This window comes from Paramormyrops kingsleyae, chromosome 22 (genome assembly GCF_048594095.1).
Source record: "Paramormyrops kingsleyae isolate MSU_618 chromosome 22, PKINGS_0.4, whole genome shotgun sequence".
NCBI lineage: Eukaryota > Metazoa > Chordata > Actinopteri > Osteoglossiformes > Mormyridae > Paramormyrops > Paramormyrops kingsleyae.
The window spans coordinates 15,056,163-15,079,898 of NC_132818.1; the positions used below are offsets into that span (position 1 = coordinate 15,056,163).

Genomic DNA, 23,736 nt, shown 5'->3' on the forward strand with positions numbered 1-23,736 from the left:
ATTACATTTCCAACCGCTATTACCAGTCTGGCTCGTGACGAGGGGGATGATGGGTTGGGCCTGGAGTCTAGGAAACAAGGCGGGGGTACAGCCCGGTTTGGGTGGCACTCTATTTCACCATATTTTTTTCAGAAATGATACAGTAGGTGGCAGTATGCGGCGGAAAACTGTTTCCCACGGTCAGTTGACGTTTTAATGCAATGTCATACGTATTACCTCGTTGTTTAGCCTACGTTTTATGTATAACAGTTTTCCACTAACGTACTGCATGGCACTGACTTGTTGTGGAGCGTTTTATATGAATTATTACGCGTTATTTTGACTAGCTTTTAATTGATCTGAAGACAGCAAATGTCCTAAGGTATTTTTAAGCCTGTCTGTAAACAAACCATTCCCAACAGACCTACATCTAGTCTAAATATTTATATTTGTGGCGAACGGTACAATTGCATAAATATATTTAATCTAAAATACCCAGGTGCTTCAAATTGACTTACTGTCATTAGAGACTGATGCAATATTTTAATCCAAATACAAACCACCAGTTTTCAAAATGGGGCAATGTTCCAAACGGCAGTTTCTTTTTTATTTATGAAACACTTAGTTCTAAAATACACGTGGGAAGTTTTTCAAACAAGCCTCCAACCCATATTTATATGGAAAGTGACGTCCACTCTTGGAGCACAAATCCGGTTCATTAATATTCAATTCACTTTAAAAGGATTTGGAGTACTTATATTTTGGACTCAGTGTGTCTCATGGCTAAGGGACAACATCCATTTTCTTTTTGAAACATTTCAGTTTCAGAAAAACATACACAATGAAATGAAGGGCAAAGTTTATTTCTTTTTAAAAGACACCAGTAAGCACAAATACAATTTATAAAATGAGCATCTTTACATAATGCTTGATATATGTGGTTGTGTACAGATGTTACAAATATAGATATATAAAGTTAAATAAAACAAATACAAAAGATTATAAAACGCAATTAATCTCTTAAGTTCATTGATAGGAAAGGCGTTTGGGAAACGTACAAGGCGGGATTTTTCACACTCATTATCCTTTTCTTTTTCAAAACAGGTAATATTCCGTATTGCTTTGTACGCTTCGCATGAACATTTAATATTGTTCATTTAAAAAATCATTAACTTGTAACTTCAGGAAAATTATGCTTAATATACTTCGGTAATAAGCTAATATAATACGCTTCTGGGGCAATGGCCCGATTTTTGCTTTAGTCTTGCTGGTAGTTGTACGGGACGCGTACGACTTTGATTCATTCAGGCAGAGAATAACGTAGATCATACAGGGGGAATGTCGACAGCCTCGAATTAATTAGCAGGAGTTTGTAAGTAATCACACACACACGGCGTGTGCGCCATAATTCTTGTTTTGGAGACGAGTGTGATACATCACATAAGCACCGTGTTTCATAAAATGCAAATGCTGCGATCAGTCTCTAAGACTCTGCGCTGTTGCTGATGTTCTGGTGATGTACTGGGATTGACTGGTGATGAATCTAAATTTGTACTTAATGCTGCGCGGCAGCAGTTTATGGTGAACGAGTGAATACAAGTTCTCACAACTACATTTAAAGTGCCCCCCCTTCCTCCCCATGAGAACAGATTTTTTTTTTAAGAAAGTTATATTATGTAGAAAAGCCACAACATTAACTAGTATCATTTCATTTAAAAAAATCTACCTGAATATCATGTATGCTATATGAACAAATGCAGAGTGTTATAAAAAAAGTTGTTAGTGGTTTGTTATGTTTCTTGCGTCCGTTTAAGAACACAGGCTAAGCAGCGGATCCCGTCATTGCTGAAGGCAGAGCCATGTGCAGTCACATGGCTCCAGAAACTTGAAAACATCCACTGCATTTTTCCCTGAAATACAGTGCGGAAGGGAAACCAGTAGATTTTAAAGGCGGCTAAATGGGTGTCACTTGAACACTTTTTTTGGGGGTGAAAAATTCTGGTCGCCAATGATTGCTGCTCTACTATTGGTTGCTGGCGAACACTGGCCACTATATGCTGCTGTGCTATTGGTTAATTTTGGCCACTATATACTAATGATGGCCAGAGGAAGCTTCATGAACCAGCTGCTGTATTTTCTAACACCACTAGATGGTGCTCTCTATTCAAAAAAAGAATCAATTCGTGCCTCATATCAAACCAAGTGCTCTATCTAGTGGGGTCAAAAATACAGAAAATGGTCCATGAAGCTTCATTTGGCCAATGCTACTATATTCTGCTACGTTATTGGTTGCTGGTGAACACTGGCCATCCCATGATGCCGGTTGCTGGTATGCTCTCATGTTATTGGTGGGCGGCCAAAATAAACACAAGCCACAGCAGCATATCAAGCGTGACCCCAGCTCCGCTACCCACATCATAAGCCACTCCAGATTTTACTCTGTCATCAGCTTCAGTTTGCCACATTCCACTAACAAACTGTAGCCCCACTCTGAAACCTTCCTTTATACCTAACACAGGCCAACCCAGCCTCTCAAATTATAGCCCTCCCCTGAATCATCCCACATCTCCGAGTTCTCCTTTTCCACCAGATGCTCCAGACAAAATTTAAGCAGATCATCAATATTCCCTCCACAGTTCCCACGATATATATCCAAAACAGTTACACAACAGTGCTTTAAAGAGTGTTAGGTCACGCCACATATTGTCATGCCTTTCAGCTTAATCACAACTTTGCGGCCTTCATCAGTCTCAGCAATTGCACGGGATCACAAAGATAGCCTGCTTCCTGAGATCACAGAGGGTGCCTGGGTGTGTTCGCGGTGTCAAGACGCGACAGGGGGAAGCCATGAGCATTACCCAGCATGCACTGGGCTGAATACTGTGACCTAATGCCATGTTCTTTAAGTCCAGTTCTCTATGGGAAAATGGGACAGTTACAATACAAAAAAGATGTTACATGTTTAGAAGATGCCCCAGGAACTTAAAAGATTAACCCGTTACAAAGTGCCCTGTCAGAGTGAGACACTATCTGTGTACAAGGCGACTTAGGTTAATTACAGTGCTAATTATGTTGGTAACAGTCCTCATCGTCTCAGAGTGATGCCTGGGACCTCTCTCAGAGAGACAGAGGTCCTCAGAAAGGCTGAGAGAGAGAAAGCGTTCTTGGTGCACCAGGATCAGTTCTGCAGGCAGCGCATATAAGAGGCACCTACTGGGGTTACCAAGGATCCTTTCTGTTTGGTGATTGGCAAGGCAACAGCCCCTATAAAGCAAGTGTGATGCTTTAAGAATCTCAGAAGCACGTGGATAGCTGGCCAGTCATGCTTTCAGACACTATTTAAGGAAGGGGACATGTATCGATGGTGAAAACTAAAACTATAATTCAGCTGGGGAAATGTGATCGGAATAAGACTTCCGAAGCATGGCCAGGAAACAATCAGGGCCTCACGGTTTGGCAAACAGCTCGCATCATTTCCTGCGGACACACAGAGGCCTGGTCCTCCGAAGACAAAGGCCCCGGGTGAACTTGGTTCTGCTGGAGAGGGCTGTGTGTGAGAGTGCCATCGCAGGCTGACAGATACTGCGAATCTGCGTTAACGTCATGTGATCACTCGTGCTGCATTACGGGTGACAGCGTTCTAATGTGGCTACATGAAACACGTCCTAATACCTAAGAAACTTTGGGGTTCATCAACACCTGTCGTACTGCCTCCCCGTGCAGTGTGCGTCATCCCACCTAACCGTGCTGTGACACTGTGTTGGGGTGCATACACACTCACAGACACATGCATACATCAGCACGCGTGCATAAAATCTCCATGTGCATGCACTTGTGCACGGATCAGTATGTGCGAGATACATGAGTACAGTATGCTTACATATGCACACTTACACACACAAGCCCACACGCACGCACACACACAGGTGGAAACTACAGTTGTGTGTTTATGGCTGAAGGCCTTCAGGAAGGCTGGCCGCTCTCTGCATTACAGTTACTTTGTTTCTGGAGAAGATCCAAAATGAGACGCCTTCGGTGAAACCTGGAACAAACACAAGATAGCAACACAAAGAAATTCTGCATTAGTTTCACTCACAGGAGGGAAGGAGCTATGGACAGTTACACTCACTTGGGAAGAACAATGGACATTTACACTCACAGGGGAGGCCAAACTATTGACAGTTGCACTCACAGTTGAGATAGAGCTATAGATAGTTACACTAACCGGAACAGCTATGGACAGTTACACTCACAGAAAGGGAGGAGCTATGGACAGTTACACTAATAGGGGAGGCGGAGCTATGGACAGTTACACTCACAGAGGAGACCGAGCTATGGACAGTTACACTAATAGGGGGGGCAGAGCTATGGACAGTTACACTCACAGAGGAGGCCGAGCTATGGACAGTTACACTAATGGGGAGGCGGAGCTATGGACAGTTACACTCAGGGGAGGCCGAGCTATGGACAGTTACACTAATAGGGGAGGCGGAGCTATGGACAGTTACACTCACAGAGGAGACCGAGCTATGGACAGTTACACTAATAGGGGGGGCGGAGCTATGGACAGTTACACTCAGGGGAGGCAGAGCTATGGACAGTTACACTAATAGGGGGGGCGGAGCTATGGACAGTTACACTCACAGAGGAGGCCAAGCTATGGACAGTTACACTAATAGGGGAGGCGGAGCTATGGACAGTTACACTCACAGAGGAGGCCAAGCTATGGACAGTTACACTAATAGGGGAGGCGGAGCTATGGACAGTTACACTCACAGAGGAGGCCAAGCTATGGACAGTTACACTAATAGGGGAGGCGGAGCTATGGACAGTTACACTCACAGAGGAGACCGAGCTATGGACAGTTACACTAATAGGGGAGGCGGAGCTATGGACAGTTACACTCACAGAGGAGACCGAGCTATGGACAGTTACACTAATAGGGGAGGCGGAGCTATGGACAGTTACACTCACAGAGGAGACCGAGCTATGGACAGTTACACTAATAGGGGGGGCAGAGCTATGGACAGTTACACTCACAGAGGAGGCCGAGCTATGGACAGTTACACTAATAGGGGGGGCAGAGCTATGGACAGTTACACTCACAGAGGAGGCCGAGCTATGGACAGTTACACTAATAGGGGAGGCGGAGCTATGGACAGTTACACTCACAGAGGAGGCCGAGCTATGGACAGTTACACTAATAGGGGAGGCGGAGCTATGGACAGTTACACTCACAGAGGAGGCCGAGCTATGGACAGTTACACTAATAGGGGAGGCGGAGCTATGGACAGTTACACTCACAGAGGAGACCGAGCTATGGACAGTTACACTAATAGGGGGGGCGGAGCTATGGACAGTTACACTCACAGAGGAGGCCGAGCTATGGACAGTTACACTAATGGGGGGGCGGAGCTATGGACAGTTACACTCACAGAGGAGGCCGAGCTATGGACAGTTACACTAATGGGGGGGCGGAGCTATGGACAGTTACACTCACAGAGGAGGCCGAGCTATGGACAGTTACACTAATAGGGGAGGCGGAGCTATGGACAGTTACACTCACAGGGGATGGTGGCTTGGCAAAGTTGAGATGAGCGTACAGCAGCACAGCAATGTCATTCTGACTGGCCTCCAGGGCGATGGATAGGGCAGTGCTGCCGTCCTATAAGAAAGTCAAAAGCAGTAAGACCCGACACGGGCTGAGGGGGGGGGGGGGGCAGTGGGGCCGGAGGGAGGCGGTGCTCACATTGTCGGCGATCGTGGCGTCACAGCCTGGCACAGCGAGCAGCTGGCGGACAATGTCGACGTGGCCGTGCTCACAGGCGCACATGAGCGCGGTAGAGCCGTCTTCGTCGCGGATGTTCACCTGCGCGCCACAGGACAGCAGTGCCCTCACCATGTCCCCGCGGCCATGACTGACGGCGAGCATCAGGGCCGTCTGCCCCGCCTATGGATAGAGCACAGCTCCAGCAACCAAGAACCACCGGGAGACACATCACAGCAACACTGCATGGGACATGGGCGCAGATCCGGCAGTGGACAGCAGGGGGCGCACCTGGCTGGCCTTGGCGTTGACGTCGCCAGTGCGCAGCAGCTGCAGGACGGTCTGAAGGTCGCTGTCAGAGTGGAATGCGGCCAGGGCAGTCAGCATGATGGCCGTGTAGCCAGCCTTGTTCTGCTTGTCGGCGTTACACAAACCTGTGTGGCCGGAACAGAGACAGACACAGATGTGGAGGCGGGAGGGTGGGAGCTACTGACCGTGGTCAGAACATGATGTAACACATGCACACAGCACAAGCTATAATACATATACAGCACAAACACAGCACATACACAGCACAAGCTATAATACATATACAGCACAAACACAGCACATACACAGCACAACCTATAATACATATACAGCACAAACACAGCACAAGCTATAATACATATACAGCACAAACACAGCAGATACACAGCACATGCTACAGTATAATACATATACAGCACAAACACAGCACAAGCTATAATACATATACAGCACAAACACAGCACATACACAGCACATGCTATAATACATATACAGCACAAACACAGCACAAGCTATAATACATATACAGCACAAACACAGCACATGCTATAATACATATACAGCACAAACACAGCACATACACAGCACATGCTATAATACATATACAGCACAAACACAGCACAAGCTATAATACATATACAGCACAAACACAGCACATACACAGCACATGCTATAATACATATACAGCACAAACACAGCACAAGCTATAATACATATACAGCACAAACACAGCACATACACAGCACATGCTATAATACATATACAGCACAAACACAGCACAAGCTATAATACATATACAGCACAAACACAGCACATACACAGCACATGCTATAATACACACAGAGCAAACACAGCACACGCTATAATACTCATACAGAACAAACACAGCACACGCAATAATACTCACACTCTCAGCACACACACAGCACACATGCAAACACACACGTACACGTCATAACACGCGGGTGTGAGCACACACCAGTGTCGAGCAGCAGTCTGACCACGGGGAAGTTGGAGTGCGACACGGTGTAGTGCAGGGCCGTGTTGCCGTTGCCGTCGGCCATGTTGATGACAAACTCCAGCAGCTGCGGCGAGATTGCAGTGAAGGCCTCCATGTGGGCCCTGACCATGGTGGCGCTGGCCGTCTTGTGGCAGGAGACGCGCAGCCACTCCTGCAGCACCGTGGTGTAGGCGGCTCTCTGCAGGGGGGGGGGGGGTGGGTGGGTAGAGCAGTGACGCATATTCTCACTAAGGTGTTTTTTTCCTTTAATAAACATCTAATATGTGTAAAAAAGGCTGCCTCTTTTTGCTCGCTGGCAGGACGCCGGGGGGAGCATACTGCCTCCTGCTGGCTGAAGCCGTTCGGTTCGCCCAGGGCTCTCTGCACGGTCAGGAGAGCTGTCATCAAACTGTCACTCAACTCCAGCCTGGAGGAGAGATACACAACAGGGAAGTGTCATTATTCCATTTTTCCTGCCTTTACTCTCTCTTTACTGTCTGAAAGTCTTACATCTGTGTTTTGACTGTGAATAGTTATAGAAAAGATTCAGATAAATCTGGACTAAAGATATTTTTAGCTGCATCAAAATCTGCCTGTACTTCGGAATACCTGGTTTCCTGTGTGACCGAGGGGTTTGTGTTGGTGTCATCCGCTGCCTGGCTGCTCTGCTGAGGGACGCACATCACCTGCATTTCTGATTGGCTTGTCGCCTGCTGAGGTCCATTGGCATTGCCTGGTGTTTGGCTACTGCTCTCCTGAGGGTCGGAAGCCACGGGCGGTGATTGGTTGGCACTCTGCTGGGGGGAGGGCTCTGTGACGTGCAAAGCAGTGGAGACTGTAGCTGGTGATTGGTCGGTACTGTCCACCTCTGTAGGTGTTAAGGCTGGTGAATGGGTGCTGCCGTGCGCCTCGGCGGCTCCGCAGGCTGGCGATTGGCTGGTCCCGTCCGCCTCAGCGGGCGTCTCCGTTTCAGGCACGTGGTCAGGAAGGTTCTCCTTCCCCGATACTCCTTCTTCTGAAGGTTCAGCTTTCGTTTCGGGGAGTCTCTCGATGGCTTCGTGATATTCACTGGCGTCGCTCTCGTCCTCCGAGCTTTCGCTGCTGCTCTCTTCTGAGGAGGTAGACTCATACCTGCCAGACAAAGATTGCGTAAATCTTCCCATCAGGCCACAGCAAGTGAGTTAGAACTGACTGAAACGATGCATCAGTCCACAACCAACAACTCTGAGCTATTAGTTAAGTTCTCCCCAAGCGAGCTCGATGGGCCGAATGGCCTCCTCTCCTTTGTATAGTTCTTATGTTCTTATGTTCTAACCCCCATGCCACTCCGCCACTCACCCTCCATTGACCCCGATAAACTGGAGGTTCTTCTTGGTGGATGGAGATCCGGGTTCCCCCTCTGCCTTACGCTTCATAATGGACCTCAGGCTGGACTGGGGCGAGGCTAAAAACAGAATGATCAGAAACAACAACCAACATATTATAAAAATCAGCGGTGCTTCTAGCTTGTATGGCGCCTCTGCAAGCCCTCCCTTCAGCTCCCTGACTGCCCCCCGGCAACAAAAATTGTATTTACACTCCCCCCCCCCCCGCCCCAGCAAGAAAGAAAAGCATTCCGCACTAACTCTCATTTTTATTAAGACATTTGGAACAATTTAATAAAATTAAAAACTGATTTAACCATTTAATACTGTATAAAGGTAGGGGGGGGGGCTATTTGACAGATTCCCCTGCCCCCCCTATCCTTTGCTTCCAGTGAGGCGACCTGCAGTCAGCCCAGCCCTAACCCCCCTCCCCATCTCGTAAATCTGGAGTGGTGGCCTGCCTAGCTCACAAACTAGAATCAGCGTGCAGACAGGGTGCACACGGTGGCATGATACTGATGTGATGTGCAAATGTGTGATAGAAAACTGCACAAATACCACCATTTTATTTGGTAACACTTTACATGAAGAGATACAATTAATGTACTATTATGCTATTACATGTCTATTAGTTCATAATAAATTATTAGTTACAGACTCATGTTTGTTCATCCTTAATGAATTATGACACATCTTTCATCTTAAGTAGCGACTATATTTGTTCATGATTTGTGGGCCTACTTCAGTAGCAACTGAGTTACTACTGAGTTACTAAGTATTTGTGTCCCCTCGAGTAAAGTGTCACCATTTTTTTTGTGCGGACGCTCTTGTGCTGCCCCCAAGAAGACGCGACCCTGGCCAGTTGCCCATGTCGCCCACACCTAAATTCCCCAGTGATTAGATTTACACGAACAGTGGACAATGCTGTTTTCTTGGTACGTCTAGTTGCTAATCAGTTAGCAGTTCTGTATGTCATTGATGCAAGTTATGCATTTAGGATTTTAAGTCATCTCACAATGTTAAACTGCAGTTAAAATTTGATGAGTTAGGGTCATTAGTCCTATGACATTTCCCCTCATTTCACTTTCACTTTCACGTTCACGTTCAAAGTCACCTGGTGTCAACGTGTCTTCCTGCGCCTGTGCTGCTCCTGCGCCCATCTGCTGGTGCTGTGATGTCCCCTCCCCTTCCCGCAACCTCTGAGATAGTGGCGGGTTGCAGGTGGTCTCCATGGCAACGGCAGGGCTGGGCACGGGCACGGAGCTGGACACCTCGCTCTTCTGAAGGACCTCTCGCACCTGCCTGGAGCTGACGGCTATAGGGAGCTCTGGGGAAGGTTCTAGAGAAAGAGAGAGAAGGGAAGTAAATTCAATTCGGGATGCTTTAAAGCAACAGAAACGAAAAGATTAAGATGTGAGGTTTATACCTACGAACCATTTTTTAACGGAAAATCACAGTCAGGTTTGTGATACAGACTCACACACTCAGTATGTGTCTTACAGTCTCCATTACTGACACAGTCCTGCTTTTAGACTATAAACGCAGCCCCAATACCTTCAATCTCTCCGTGTCTGTGCTGCCCCTCCAGTGCGGGGTTGGGTCGCACTGCGGAGGAGGTCTCTATTCTCCCAGCTGGAGAATGGGAGTCGCATCCCTGTGCCCGCAACAGTGTGCCCACTCCCACCACTGTGGGCTTCTCCAGGGTGTACACCTGGATTCCCACCGTCCTCTGCTCCCGCTGCAAGGGCTGCTGGGAGAAACTGACCACTGTCTGTAGGTCCTGGCCCGTGACGGCCATCACTGGCCCGCCACCCTGCCAGCCCAGGCTGGTGGCCCTGACAGGGTGCTCTGCACGGGGGGGATGTACCGGGCCCTCCGGCTGCCCCCGGGGAGCCTCTGCCTGCTGCTGTGCTGCCTGCAGCTCCAGCAGGGCCCTGCGAAGCTGCCCTTCCAGCTGCTCCACCTGCCCCTTCAGGGCCTCGGCTCCCAAAGGCAGCCCCAGGTCCTCCTCCCGGACCCCCACGCCCACGTGCCGGGCCCCCCGCTCACGCTCAGGGCCCACGCCCACGGAGCGCACCTCCCTGTGGCTCCCAGGCCGGCCGCCGCCCACTAGCACCGTGTCCTCGATCTCACAGCCGGAGTCCTGACGGGAGCCATCAGGTGTGGTGGGGGAGAGGGCGCCCGATGCCGCTGAGGTCACCGCCTCCTCCTCAGGGATGTCAATGTAGAGCTCGCCCCGTGGCCGGCCCTTGCTGAAGCCCAGGCTGTGACCCAGGAATTTGTGGCTTTTGAGCTGCACACTGAGTTGCCGCTTCTCCTCCTGCAGCACAGAGATCTTCACCTGCAGAACAGGGATGGTCTTCACCTGCTCCTCCAGCTCGCGGATCTTGCGCAGCGCTGCTGCCATCTGCTCGCGCACGTGCTGTAGGTGGGCGGGGCTCGGTGAGATGGGCGTGGACAGCCCCGAGCCCAGTGGGGTGTAGGTTCCGCTGGCAGTGCCGCGGCTGAAGCTGCGGGTGCTGGCCAGGGAGCTGGTGGAGCCCGCCACGCTGCCATGCATGCTTCCCAAGCCTGCCAGCCGCTGGCCCTCCCGCTCCTCCTCCAGGCGACGCCGAGCATCCAGCAGGGTCTTCTCCACGCGCGCCGCGCTGAAGTTGAATGCCGTGCCACCCGCCGACGTTCTGGGCGGAGCGTGGTAGCCGGGGGCACAGTAGGAGAAGGAGGAGTGGCGGCTGTCGGCGCTGGCGTTGGAGCAGAGCGACTCTGTGGAGGTCCACCAGGAGCCCGTGTAGCCATAGCCCCGCGGCAGTGAGCCGAAACGGGGCCGGCGCTGAACAGGCAGCCGCTTGAGGGTGTTGCCCTTCTCGATGTCGTTGACGTACTTGAGGAAATCCAGGTCTAGCCGGTAGCCGTAGGGCGTCTCCACCGAGTAGGGCTCCTGCTCCTTACCATGCAGGGTGGGGGGAGGCTGGGGGGGGGCCTTCCCTGAGTGGGGGGGGGAGGGGTGCATCAAGTTAAAACCAGGAGTTTGATGGAGTAACCATGTTAAAGTCTGTAGCTCGGATTCATGTAAATACACAAACAAAATACACAAAAGCAGCCTGGCCTGGCTGAGTACCTGGGAAGCTGGAGTCCATTTGGAGAACCTGGGTCATGTCTGATCTGGGGCCTCCAACACACCCTCACCTGTAGAATTGCACCTGTAGGGGGCGAGAGTGGATCGTCAGATGTAAACACCCTGCAGGAACACGGGCATCACACACACGTCTAAAACGTTACTCCCCTAAGGCAAGAAAACTGGTGCAGAGAGCCCTGGTGAGCATACAGGCAGTGACCTATAGGGGGCAGTATAACCCAAGGCAAATATACAAACATGGGATTCAGAGTGAGTACGGGGCGAAAGATGCTTCCTCCTCTTGGCCGGATTTGCATTGTGCGCCACCGCATGCTCGCCGCGTTCCTGTCTCTCGCCATTCCAGCATTCCTGTGCATTCTGGTGCTTTCCAAAGTCAAAGCAGGACTCGCACAGATTTTGCTGGATTAACCACAAACGAGGATACAGTGTAACCACTGGATTCATGAGCATATACTACTCCAGATCACCCCAATGTCATGCTACTGTCTTTAGGGCCGCTGTTGTACATGGCTGTGTTGGTGTTGCTTGGCTTGGAGGTCCAGTATCACATATCCTGGCAGGTCCCCCCCCCCCCCCCAGTAATGCTGCAGGTTGCTTCATGCCACTGGGTCTCTCTTCGTCATGGCGTGTGTTTCTGCCAGCAGATCCCAGAGATGTTGCTCAAGGCTGTAATTCACCACCTTATTTGGAATCATTTCTGAAGCCTCTGGAAGCTACTTCATGCAGAGCTACACACTTTAAAAAAAAATTCTCTCTCTCTCTCGCTCTCTCAATCGCTCTTCATCAGATGATGGTCAGGAGGTTTCATCTGACTAAAGCCTTGCACAAAGGCGCGCACACTCACACGCACAGATACATCCCAAAAACATCAGTCAGCCTTTGATTACAGGACATCTGCTTTCCAGGGTCAACACAGCACAAGCGAGTGTCCTAGGATACCAGCATCAACACTGTCCAGTGTAACAGTCTCCCAGGATACCAGCATCAACAAAATAATGTGTGACCTGCTCCCTGGATCAATTACACATATCATAACCATTCCCCCTCATCAACACTTAACAGAGTAACTATCTCCCCCAGGTCCACACCACACGATGTATCCATTTCCCAGGTTTAACGACACTCTGAATAGCAGACACCCACGTGTAAATCTCAGGACTGCAGAGCTAAAGGATACAAACATGTCATACATGGGCCATGAGCTGCATTTTATAATTCATTCATTTATTTATTTTTTTAAAAAGGATGGCTTCACTCCCATGGTAAACATAATCAAAAGAAGACACGTGTGTATATCCGCCATCAGGATGCAGGCTATTTTTAAAATTGCGTAAAGATCCCCGACAGACTCGGCTGATCGTTTGCTAAATTCCGGATGCGGTGGCCGATTATGGGTCATTATGGGGCTATTACGCTGCAAGGGAGGAGTCAGCTGACCACTGCAGCTGCTTGCATGTTGGCACACACAGACAGACACCCCCAGACACACACACAGACACATATACAGTACAAACACATTCGCAAACACACATGAACAGGCCAGATGCACGCACACACAAACATACGTTGTTTTTATATCTTTGTGGGGACTCTCCATTCATTTCTGTGGGAATGACCCTAATGCCAAACAAGGACAACCTTAACCCTTACCAGCACTTACACCAGCCACAAGTAGCCAAACAAAATACAAGGCTTTTGGCAGTTTTAGTTTTTTGATTCCATTCACTGATTTTTATTAACATGATTTTCCCCTTGTGGGGACTGAAAAAACGGTCCCCACAACATCAAAACAACAGGTGGGGACCGTTTGTGGGGACATTTGATCCTTGCAACGTAATATATGCATGATCACATGCATAGGCCACAAAAACGCACACACATTACAGACACACATAAACAGACCAGACTTTTCCAATGTGCTCCAAATTACTTTACTTCCACTCATGTAAATGACTCGGATGTTCTGTCATTACAGCACAAACTCCCCCCGGACGCCGAATTCAGAGCAAACCGCCCATCCGTTACGTTTCAAACTCTTCCTTAACTTTCATAAAAATCACTGTGAACCAGAGGAATGTCCGAAGCTCAGGGACACCGTAATCCCGTAACGTCCCGCCTGACACGCCCATCGCCAGCCAAACCAAATCGCCAGGCTAAATACACACACATACACAGACCTGGAATCATATCTTTGTGGGGATTGCTCATTCATTTCAATGGGAAAAATGCTAATGCTAACTGACAACCGTAACCCCCACCCAGTCCTAACCCTAACCCTAACCCTAACCCTAACCCTAACCATAAGCATAACCATGACCAAACAAGCAAAATACAAGAGTTTTTGTATTTTTAGTTTTTGATTTTTAGAAAACCACGTGTGTTAACCCGTGTCCCGCTTCCGGAATTTTCCATGAGACCCCAGTGTACCAGCCGCATGGGTCAGATCCCAAACACGTTGCTTGCTCTTTTTGGGTCGCTTGCTTTTGGAAAGTGAGGGAGGGACCCAATCAGACTCATGATTCCTGCTGAGATGTTATAATGGTGTGGCTGACCTCCTGTGAGCATCTGCTCCCTCCTGTGAGCATCTGCTCCCTCCTGTGAGCATCTGCTCCCTCCTGTGACCCCCAGCAGTGGTCAGACACGGCCAGGACAGCTCTGAGGTTCTCTACCGTGTGTCTTGTCCAGAATGCGCGGTGAAAGCTGAGAGTCTGCCTGCTGCTTCCCTCCATTTGTCTTCTCCTGCGCTGGCTGGTTCATGGCTGTTCTGTTCTTCATCTGTGCCCCCCTGCCTCTCGCCCCGTCGTGGGTTTGGAGCAGAGCCCCCCTGGTGTTTATGCCCCCTTCCTCTCCCGGCCCTCCCCCCTCCAATCTCATGACCCTAGTAAGACTGAGGTTTGCCTGTTCCAGCTCCTGCCTGTTTTGGGGGGGGGGGGGGGGGGGGCTCGGAAACACTGACTGAATTATCTCGGTATTTTATGAGCCCTTAGCAGCCAATCGGCTAAGCTGTATGAGGCTCGCTCTCTTCCTCTCTCTTTCACACAGAAGAGGGTCACTCTGCCCTGCATCCCTGCACGTACCCAAATACGTATGCGTTCCCATCCCAAATGCATGGTCCGCACAAATGTGGCTGGGGCACTTTTAGCCAGAAGCACATGCGTCTCTCAGGGCCGGGGGTGACGAGGACGACTTGGGACAGGCGATGGGATATAATTAGAGCCTGCATCACGCCCACAGAGTGTGACAAAGTCCCGGCCCTTTGTGGGGACGGGGGCTGCCCTCACCAGGGCCTGCACACTTTCTCCACACCACTCCACCTCTCTGCGTCATCTCTTTTGCTCTCTTCACATCCCTCCATCTCTCACTCCTTCCACATCACTCTATCTCTCGCACTATGTCTCCATCACTCCATCTCACTTCTCCGCTCTCCCTGGTGAACACACTCCCCTTTGTCCACGTCGGCTCTCCTGCCTGGCCTCCTCCTCCATCTCATCCTTTGTAAGCACTCCCTCGCTCCATCTCTCTGCTGCAGTGGGGCGGCATTGGGCTGACAGTGAACAGAGACCCCCAGTTTCATGAGACAGGCGTTGGTGGTGGTAGTGGGGGGGGGGGGTCACTGTGTGGGTGGCAGGGAGGGGGCTCTGTGGAGTCGCTCCCCTCTCCCCGGCCTGGCTAATCTCGGCTATCCGGCTGAAGGAATGCACTGACCCGGGTCTCGCCGGTGCTCCCCCAGCCCACCTCCTCTGCTTGCATTCCACGACGGCCAAAGGGAGCCAATTCCCAGCCTCCCCACCTCAGCAGAACAAACCCCTGACCTCCGGCCCATTAACATTAACACAGAATATGTGAAAAATGATTCTGAACTTGGGATCATCCCTGGGATAAATCCCCCCCCCACTCTACCCCACCCAGACATGCACTCTCCTGTTAAACTCAGAGGCACCATATCTCTCTGCTGGTTTACCATGGTACAACCAGACATTGTGTGTTTTGGTAAAAGCCAGAGGGGTGTGTGTGCATCAGGAACACCAGGGTATACGTGTTTCAAATATTTCCCATCACAAGTAGTTAAGCACCCTCCTTCATTCAAAAAACAAAAATGTTAATTATATTTAATACTAATTATATGAATGCTTTTGAGATAACATCAGTTTCCTGAAATATAGAGAACTTGTTTGCTTGGTGAACTCGTGTGAGTGTGCGTGTGTGTGTGTGCGTGTGCACTCACATGTCTGTGTCTGTCCGTGTGTGTTTGCACCTTCCCGTCTGTGTGGTTCCGCTCGTCAGGATCTCTCCCGATTGCATATTATGACAGCTGGACAGCACAGGTGGTACCGTCAGGTCCAGAAATGGACGCAGGGGCTTTTTTTAAGGGAACAATGGTTTGAGTAAAAAGCCACAGGAATCAGGGTGTTGACTGGAAAAGCAGGCCGGGTTATGAGGGGGGGTGGGCCGGAGTGCGCAGTGGAAGGATGTCGGCGCGTTACAAAATCTGCTGACCTATTCCGCTGCTCGGTATGTTAGTGCCGGCGAGTTTTTAACATGCTGATCGGCTCAGGTTAAGATTAAGAAATAAACAATATCCCTTGGGCTGGCTACAGGAAATGCTTTTACGAATCCACTGGTACAGGAAGTGGCTGTCGAGAGAACCTTCGCAACTGATAGCACTAGCAAATTTACATTTACTCATCTACATGACACTTTTATCCAAAACAACTTACAATAGAGGGAAGGATTACAGCAATCCTAGGATTTGAACCCACGACCTGGTTGTTGTTAACACAATGCACTACTTGTTAGCTACGGAAGCCAAAACGTACGCAGAATTTAGTACCACAGAGTGCTGAAGCATGTGGTACAAGCGAGAGCTATCACAGCCACCGAAAGGAAAGATCCAGAATGACTGAAGTGACTTGCATTAAGCAACACTGGCCATAGGTGCACCTTGAGATGTTCGCAGATGTTTCGGCGCCCAAGGCACAGAAGGCTGCATTTTCTTCCAGCTGAGCTCATGCTCTGACTCATGTAGTTCGCAGTTTTCGCCAGATATCTCTGAAAATGAATCAGTCCGGCTTGCTTTTCAGGGCTTACATTATTTCAAGGCCTTTAACACCACGCATCTAGGCACGGGTGAGAATGCTTGACACGCCGTGTCACTGATGCCGAGAAATGGCGTGAGAATGCATGTAAAGCTTCACCCAGGAAAGTCACAGTTCACAATAATCACTCCCTAACAGCACTGATATGTGCCAATGAAATGTGAAGGGGTGTGGCCATCTATTAGTGATATGTGCCAATGAAATGTGAAGGGGTGTGGCCATCTATTGTTCTATCTATTAGTCTATTTGTGATGTGGATATGAAATGAGGAGGGATGTGGTAATGTATTATTGATATCTGCCAAAGAAATGTGAAACGGTATGGACATCTATTAGTGATATTTGCCAAAGAAATGTGAATGGGTGTGGCCATCTATCCACTGCCAATATGAGCCGTGAATGTGGATGTAGATTATTTCCAATAGGATGAAATTGTAGTCTAATAAGAGGTCATGGCCATTTTGCAGTTTGTTGGCACATACTAGCACTATTCTCAAAACGCAACTACACCCAAACATCGCAGCCTTTCAATAGCTCACGCCTCATTGTGAAGCCGACTCCAGGCTGGGGGCGGGGGGGCGGTCACCGAGCCATGCGGCGGGCAGGGAGGGGTTACAGGAAAGGGAGCTCCGTCTCTGAGCTCCCAGTGGATCCAGAAACAACCCAGCCACTTCCTCCCTTAGAAGAAGGGGGGGGGGGGTGTGGAGAGAGTGGGATGGAGAAACAGTCCCAGAGAAAAATTGTTCCATGATGAAAGCATCAACCTGCACCCTTCAAACACATCGCTTTAGAGGGGACACTTCACCTCTACAAAAACAACACACACACACACAGGACTGTGCCGAATGGGGAATTTCTCTCACCAGAGACTCATTGAGAACTTGGCAGAGAACTTTCTAGCATCCCTTCGGCGCCAGAAAAATGTCCTAAGAGTTACACTCAGTCATAATTATAAAGTTCCAAAACTGGGGGGGGCTGGGGGTAGTAAGGTGTTCAGAGGAATGGCACTTAATGACATTAACAACCTCCTGCCCAACAGCGGAGCGCGTCTTCAAGAAATCGGAAAAGCGTGGGAATGTGGACGTCTAGATGAAAAGTTTTCCGAGACACTATTTATAATCGGGGATATAAACTGTGCTTGTGAGTCACAGGCGGGAGGCTCGCCCTGCTTCGTACTGAGCACCAGCACTCCCTGGCATTTTTAGCTTGCCATCGCCACGCCACCGTGGCTGAGACGACGGTGGAATACCAGGCCAGCGCTCACTGGGACGGGAAGCAGGCGGTGCATTACAAGCCGGGACGGTCCACGGCACTCGTGAGTTAGATGCGTTTGAGTATAGCGGTCAAATTATACGCAGCCAAGATAATCTGTCAACGAGCCAGACCACCGCTCTGGCATCCTCCTGCGAAGTGTTCAAATATTTAAGATGCTTTTTCTGAAGGCTGGACATGCAACAAAGTTTTTGAGGGGAGTGGAAAGTTACATTTAGTTGGTATGCTCTCCATGTTAGTGGCGTAGCCTGCCCTCCTCGAGGGTGGGACAAACTCAGACACCAATACAGGGACTGCTCCACCTGTCACCGTCCCCATAGTGCCACCGAGGTTTGCTCTGCACAGGACTACCTACCTAAATATTCTGCAGTCCGCCGGCACACATGACCTTACAGCAAACAGATTAGCCGTGACCCTAATTCCTAGCTGGGTTTTTAAATTTTTTTTTTTAAGTTTTTAGTCATTTAACAGATGCTTCATCCAAAGTAGCTTACATGTCACAACGGTGCCCATTTGCAAAGCTAAAGTAACTCACACATACATCACTCAATGGTACAAAAGCCAGACCTGTCCTCCATCCCCCCGCATGTAGACTTCCACACAAATTCTTAAACCACTTTTAAAAATGTCCATTATTTCTTTCGAGCTGGACTACTGTGAAATGCCAATGTCAGCTATGGACGGTCTGTCCGTAGCACTTGCCTGTAGGACCCCTATTTTAAGTGTTGAAGAAAGATTCTCTCGGGCAGACGACTGGAGCTGCATTTTACATTACGCAGCCTTGCCGGGAAGGACGAAAAAATGACAACTTTTGGCATCAACTTCCAACGCCGTGGACTCCCTGACTGTGCCTCCCTGACTGTGCCTCCCAGGGAGGCGCCGCCTGTCCCTCTCTACTCTTTAAGGAGGAGCAAAATAAACAAAGCCACGGGCTATGCTGGCCGAGCGGGCTGACACCACCCCCCTCTACCCCCACCCCAAACCTTCGAGAAAATGGGTTGAAGTTACGTGAATCACCATGAAAAGAAGAAAGTTTTAAAAGTTACAGTGCGTAACAGGAGGCGAAGGAGCTGAGCCTAAGGGGAGCAGAGTTAGTTTATGGGTGAAACTGGAGCAGAACTTTGAGAAGAAGCAGCAGGAGATCAGGCAGGGATAGATTCCAAGGAAAGACACAGAGCTAAAGTTAAACGAGAGCGGCATGTGACTTCAAAAACAAAAAGGGATTGAGTCAGGAAGATTCTGAGAGGTATAGGTGCTCCGTGACCGGGCAGGAACAAACAACCGCAGAGGGCAAGTGAACTCAGAGTCCGTCAGCAGCAGAGAACAGTCATCCGGCCCTCAACACTATGAGAAAGAACACATCGACCAGACAGTGCTGAAGTGAGACGGGGCTCAGTATGGGCGACGAGAAACAGTGATCGGAACTGAGAAATAGTTTATATGAGAATCGGTCAGTAGCGAGAAACAGTCAATATGAAACTGTGGTCAGTATGGGGAAACAGTTGTAGTAGCAGATCCTGCAGGCACATTTTCCCCTGAATGACTCCAGTGCATAACAGCTGGACAAATGTTTTGTATAACATGATATCATGCAGGGATTAGAGGTCCCATCCTGAGCAGGCCTCACATAGGCCATTCCCCCCCACACGAGGAGCCGAACACCAAAATTCACCTCGATTACTAAAAAAAATCATTTAGAAGCTTCAGCAGTCATTTTTTGAGAAGGTCGAATGAATGAAGCTAACTGAAAGTGTTGTTAGCAATTAAAACGGGGAAAAACTGGAGCCTCTCAAACAAGAGAGACAAAGCGGTTGGGTTCACATGCCTGCATGAACAGAGCACTTTCTGTGAACTGGCCACAGATTTGCATGTCCTCCTCTGCAGTGAGTGCTCAATGCCATCCAAACAAAAGACCCTTGACTGCCTTATCTGTACAGGCATGACACGGTATTAAGCATCACCGAAGTCCGCAACTTGCTTAAATATTTATATTATGCCATATCAGCGGTCCGAAGGCTAGATGAACACTACAGATGCTTAACCAACCCACGGTGTCTCATCTATACACAGGAAAGAAACACGGGCAAACACAGGAAGTTGTTGGAGACTTTGTAGTTAAGTGCTTCTTTAAAAAATAACTAATCCACGCCGTATCTACAGGCGCATACCACATGTACTCATAAACCGAAACAAATCAACAAGGGCTTCATTACTATGATAAACATATTAAATCAATCGATGGCGAGTGCAAATAAAGTCTTAAACATCATTAAAGTATTTATTAAAACCTATAAGTAAATGGTCTGGTTTCGGGGATTGTAAAAGGGCAATTTCTGTCACCGCAAAAACCACTAAGCCCTGAAGGGTGACCGTTAAACAAAACAAGGGAAGCGACACGATGTCGCATGTGATCGTTTAAATGTGGACAAATACAAGAATATTATACAGGGACTGTTTAATAAAAAATAATCAAAAATGAAGCGATGGGGAAGGCGAGGAGCGCGCGCTCAGTTTAATGCGCCGATAAGGGCTTCCCAAAAACGCCCCCATACCCCACTCCGATTTCCCTGGCGGGTTTGACGGCATGCCTAACTCTACCCAACCTCCACCGGTATTTTTGTGGCTCCGCCGCCCTTATTGGGGAGGGTCTCCATACCTCTCCGCGAGAACAAAGCAGAGGCTCACCTGCGCGGGGTACACGCGCGGCTTCAATGACATCACTCTGCTAAGTCTCGGGTGACGTCAGCCACACGCGCTAAGCCTCGCGGAGCCGCGGAGAAAAGCCTCCATGCGATAGTGCAAAAAAAAAAACCAAGAAAAACGCTGAACTCAGCACGGCAGATGACAGCATAAGCAAAGCGTGCCGTCCTGAAGGAGAATAAAAACGTTTCCAAATCCTAAGGATGCGCCTGCATACAGTTAGCATTTTAATCCAGTTACTCTTGCAGAGCAATTTCAATGCCCAGCGTGCAACTCGTTAGATAAATTGGGTTTATAGCTTCGGATTCCTCCAGGTTCCAAAGGTGCGACCCCCTCTTTCCAAACACATTAAACGGGAATGTGACTCTGTTAGAGACGCATCCCATCCCCCCCGCTGGGATGGTAATAAACAAAACTTCACAAGAGCGTCGACACTGGAAGCCAATCAATCATTCACTGCGTTTAATGTTAATCGCATGAGCTACTAAACTTCAAGATGCCATGTTTGAGTTATCACAATAAAAAACTTTTCTCAGGTATCATTATTAACATTTACATAAAGAACAATCTTCTGAGTAGGATGCTACAATCACGCTGGCTATTTAGTTAACTTCATAAAAAATATGTGTATGTGTGTATATATATGAATAAAAGTAGGCCTGTCTTACAAAACTAAGTATGAAAAAATAACGGAACAATGAAGTCATTTATGTGAGACTGCTCTCTCTCTCTCTTTCCCTCTCTCTAAAGAAGCGGTGTAACTTTCGTTAACTGTGTGAAACAGTGACCAGAATGGAACCAAATACTTTCCAAATACGACCGGTCTCGGACGCCAAACGGACAACGTCGGGCAGCAGCCATTAACTTCGTAGCTCCATTTCCCATATATGCCCAAAGTGGAAAAATCATTTCAGGAAAAAAGACCCACGGCCTTAGCCATTTATTTGCCTCTGGATCGTGTCCGAAAGGCGCATCTGTTAGTTTTCATCTAACCGGAACACGGGCATAAAGAAAAGGCGAACGCGCTTATCATTAGCCTAAATACTTCTCGTGCATTTTTTTTTGCATAGTTGAGAGAAGCAGCGGTGTTTTAATAGTGCACATCTGGAAGTCATGAAACTCGGAAAAAACGGACCCACCCTCTCCCTAGGCTCCCAGCAAGCACGTTATTTCTCAATAAGTAAATAAAGAAATTATCATTAATTCCAGAATGCCACTTTCAGCTGCCACACCTAGATTTTTTTTGTTATAAAACCATGATTTCGAAGCGCTTAAAAAAAGATCCCAGTACTACATACTTTCGTGGCTTCGGTAGCTACCCACATGGGTATATAAAGAGATCTGTCTCATTTCGCCTAAGTAACAATAACAATAAGTTGCTTGCTTGACAGCACGGGTTTAAACGCGTGTTACTTTGCAGGCAATGTAAACACGCAGCATCGTCGGTGGAAGCGCTCCCGTCCCGAAATGGCGAGGGCACGGAAAACGTCTGGACGGCTTCCTCGGCTTTTAAAAGCGACCCGATCCACCGGGCGTTATCGAGGGATGCTCTGCGCGCCTGGATCCTCACCGATGGGTTGCGTCCTTGAATCAGGGACGCCGAAGTTTCACGGACGACGAAAATCGCGCAAAAAAACATAAACACAGGCTTGAAATAAGTGTATGAGACGCACCGTTTCTATTAAGCCAGACAAAAATCAAACGAGGGGACCGCATCTCAAACCTAGAAGCCATTATCAAGGGGGGATTCAATAGGGGGTGGCTTCCATGGTTAAAATAAATTTCTATTCATAATTATTTTTCTTCTTGTTATAGTACCGACGTGAATGAAATAGGAAAACCGGGTAGCGGATTTTTTTCTTACCTCTCCCCTCGCAGTCCCGTCTAATGTCCGAAGCCCAGCTGCTAAACGCACTGACAGCGACACAAAAACACCGCAGCAGACCAATGCAAAAATCCACCCACCCCCACCCATAGCCGCTACACACACATACACACTCTCTCTCTTAAAGAGGCAACAGCCAAGCGCAGGACCGGGGCACCCTTTGCTCCACTCGCACTAATACAGCACGGATGACCAGGCGCCTCTCGGCCGGACGACGCCCGGCGTTACAAATACAAACTGAAAAACCGCACCGTTGCGGAAGGACTGTTAAAGCAAAAGCCGCACGTTGCAAATAATAAGCAGGAAACCAGATTTACAGAAATAACAACTTGCGGGCTGTACTATATTTATACAGTTCACTGATTCCCAGGTAGACAAAATGCTTTTAGTTTAGGGCACATTTATTTATAACATAATTTAAACCCAGGGCTGTGTGAATGCAACACCGAATTTATATAGATGTGAGAAATAAATGTGTTTTGTCATTTTAACTGCATGGAAAATATAAGATGAGTAACAATGGGGTTTGTTACTTTCATGGCTATAAAACGCAATGCATTCAGGCGTCGGTGAAGCATTGCTGGCAATTGAATAGCAAGCAACGCTTTGCGTTTTGTCTTTGCCATAGACACTTGACAAGGGTTTTGCTTCGCAGATCAACAATAAGCCGTTCACAGACCAGCAGATCATGGATGGCCGCGTACCTCACGGCGCGCTGTACAGGTTTTTCCCATCGAGACGCGGCCGCATATACGCGGTTTGCCGGCACTGGCCGGGCGCCATAACACCAGGCGACATCTGGAGCGAATAAAGCCGCTGGCGGCCACGATCAGTCCACTTCAAGCGGCCGTGCGGCGGTCCCTCCTACCAGCTGGACTTGCAGCGGGAAGCTTCCCATTTGGGCGCGCGTGGACGGCGCAGCTTCCCCCTCGGGGGGTCTCCAATTAAAGCAGATCCAGGCGCAGCGGACCTCTGTTTGGAGGCTCCCGAGGGGAGACTCAGCTCTCGGGTCCTCACATTCCCTACATTTAAGTGCACATGTCCTCACCTATGGGAAGCCAAATTGTCTTTTTTTAATATGTGTTACTCGCCAGAACTTAATTCTTACTAGTAAAATTCTATTTTACTAGTAAGAATGTGAATTCAAGATATCCACAATGTAATTCTTACTAGTAAGAATGATCATATTTACTAGTAAGAATTGCATTTCATGCATATATTTTGAATTC

General features: G+C 48.7%; 1 protein-coding gene across 2 annotated transcripts; it reads right to left on the reverse strand.

Annotated features, from left to right (window-relative positions):
• Positions 1-821: 821 nt before the first annotated feature.
• Positions 822-22,686, reverse strand: kank2 (KN motif and ankyrin repeat domains 2). 2 transcript variants are annotated; one of them, XM_072704712.1, is made up of 12 exons: positions 22,487-22,686; positions 11,538-11,619; positions 9,974-11,404; positions 9,534-9,758; positions 8,394-8,499; positions 7,665-8,186; positions 7,395-7,482; positions 7,035-7,254; positions 6,038-6,180; positions 5,729-5,929; positions 5,546-5,644; positions 822-4,021 (listed from the first exon to the last, which is right to left on the reverse strand). In XM_072704712.1, the coding sequence occupies exons 2-12, from the start codon at positions 11,572-11,574 to the stop codon at positions 3,974-3,976; spliced, it is 3,120 nt and encodes a 1,039-aa protein (XP_072560813.1). In that variant the 5' UTR covers positions 11,575-11,619; positions 22,487-22,686; the 3' UTR covers positions 822-3,973. The 2 variants fall into 2 exon arrangements, with proteins under 2 accessions (XP_072560813.1, XP_072560814.1); XM_072704713.1 differs by lacking the exon at positions 22,487-22,686 and adding an exon at positions 14,225-14,392.
• Between the last annotated feature and the right edge of the window lie 1,050 nt (positions 22,687-23,736).

Coding starts and splice junctions, on each gene's coding strand:
- kank2 (XM_072704712.1), bottom strand. CDS start 11,574: ATGACCCAGGTTCTCCAAATGGACTCCAGCTTCCCAG. Junction 9,759..9,973: donor CAGACACGGAGAGATTGAAG/GTATTGGGGCTG, acceptor CTCTTTCTCTAG/AACCTTCCCCAGAGCTCCCT. Junction 8,187..8,393: donor TTTATCGGGGTCAATGGAGG/GTGAGTGGCGGA, acceptor TTTGTCTGGCAG/GTATGAGTCTACCTCCTCAG.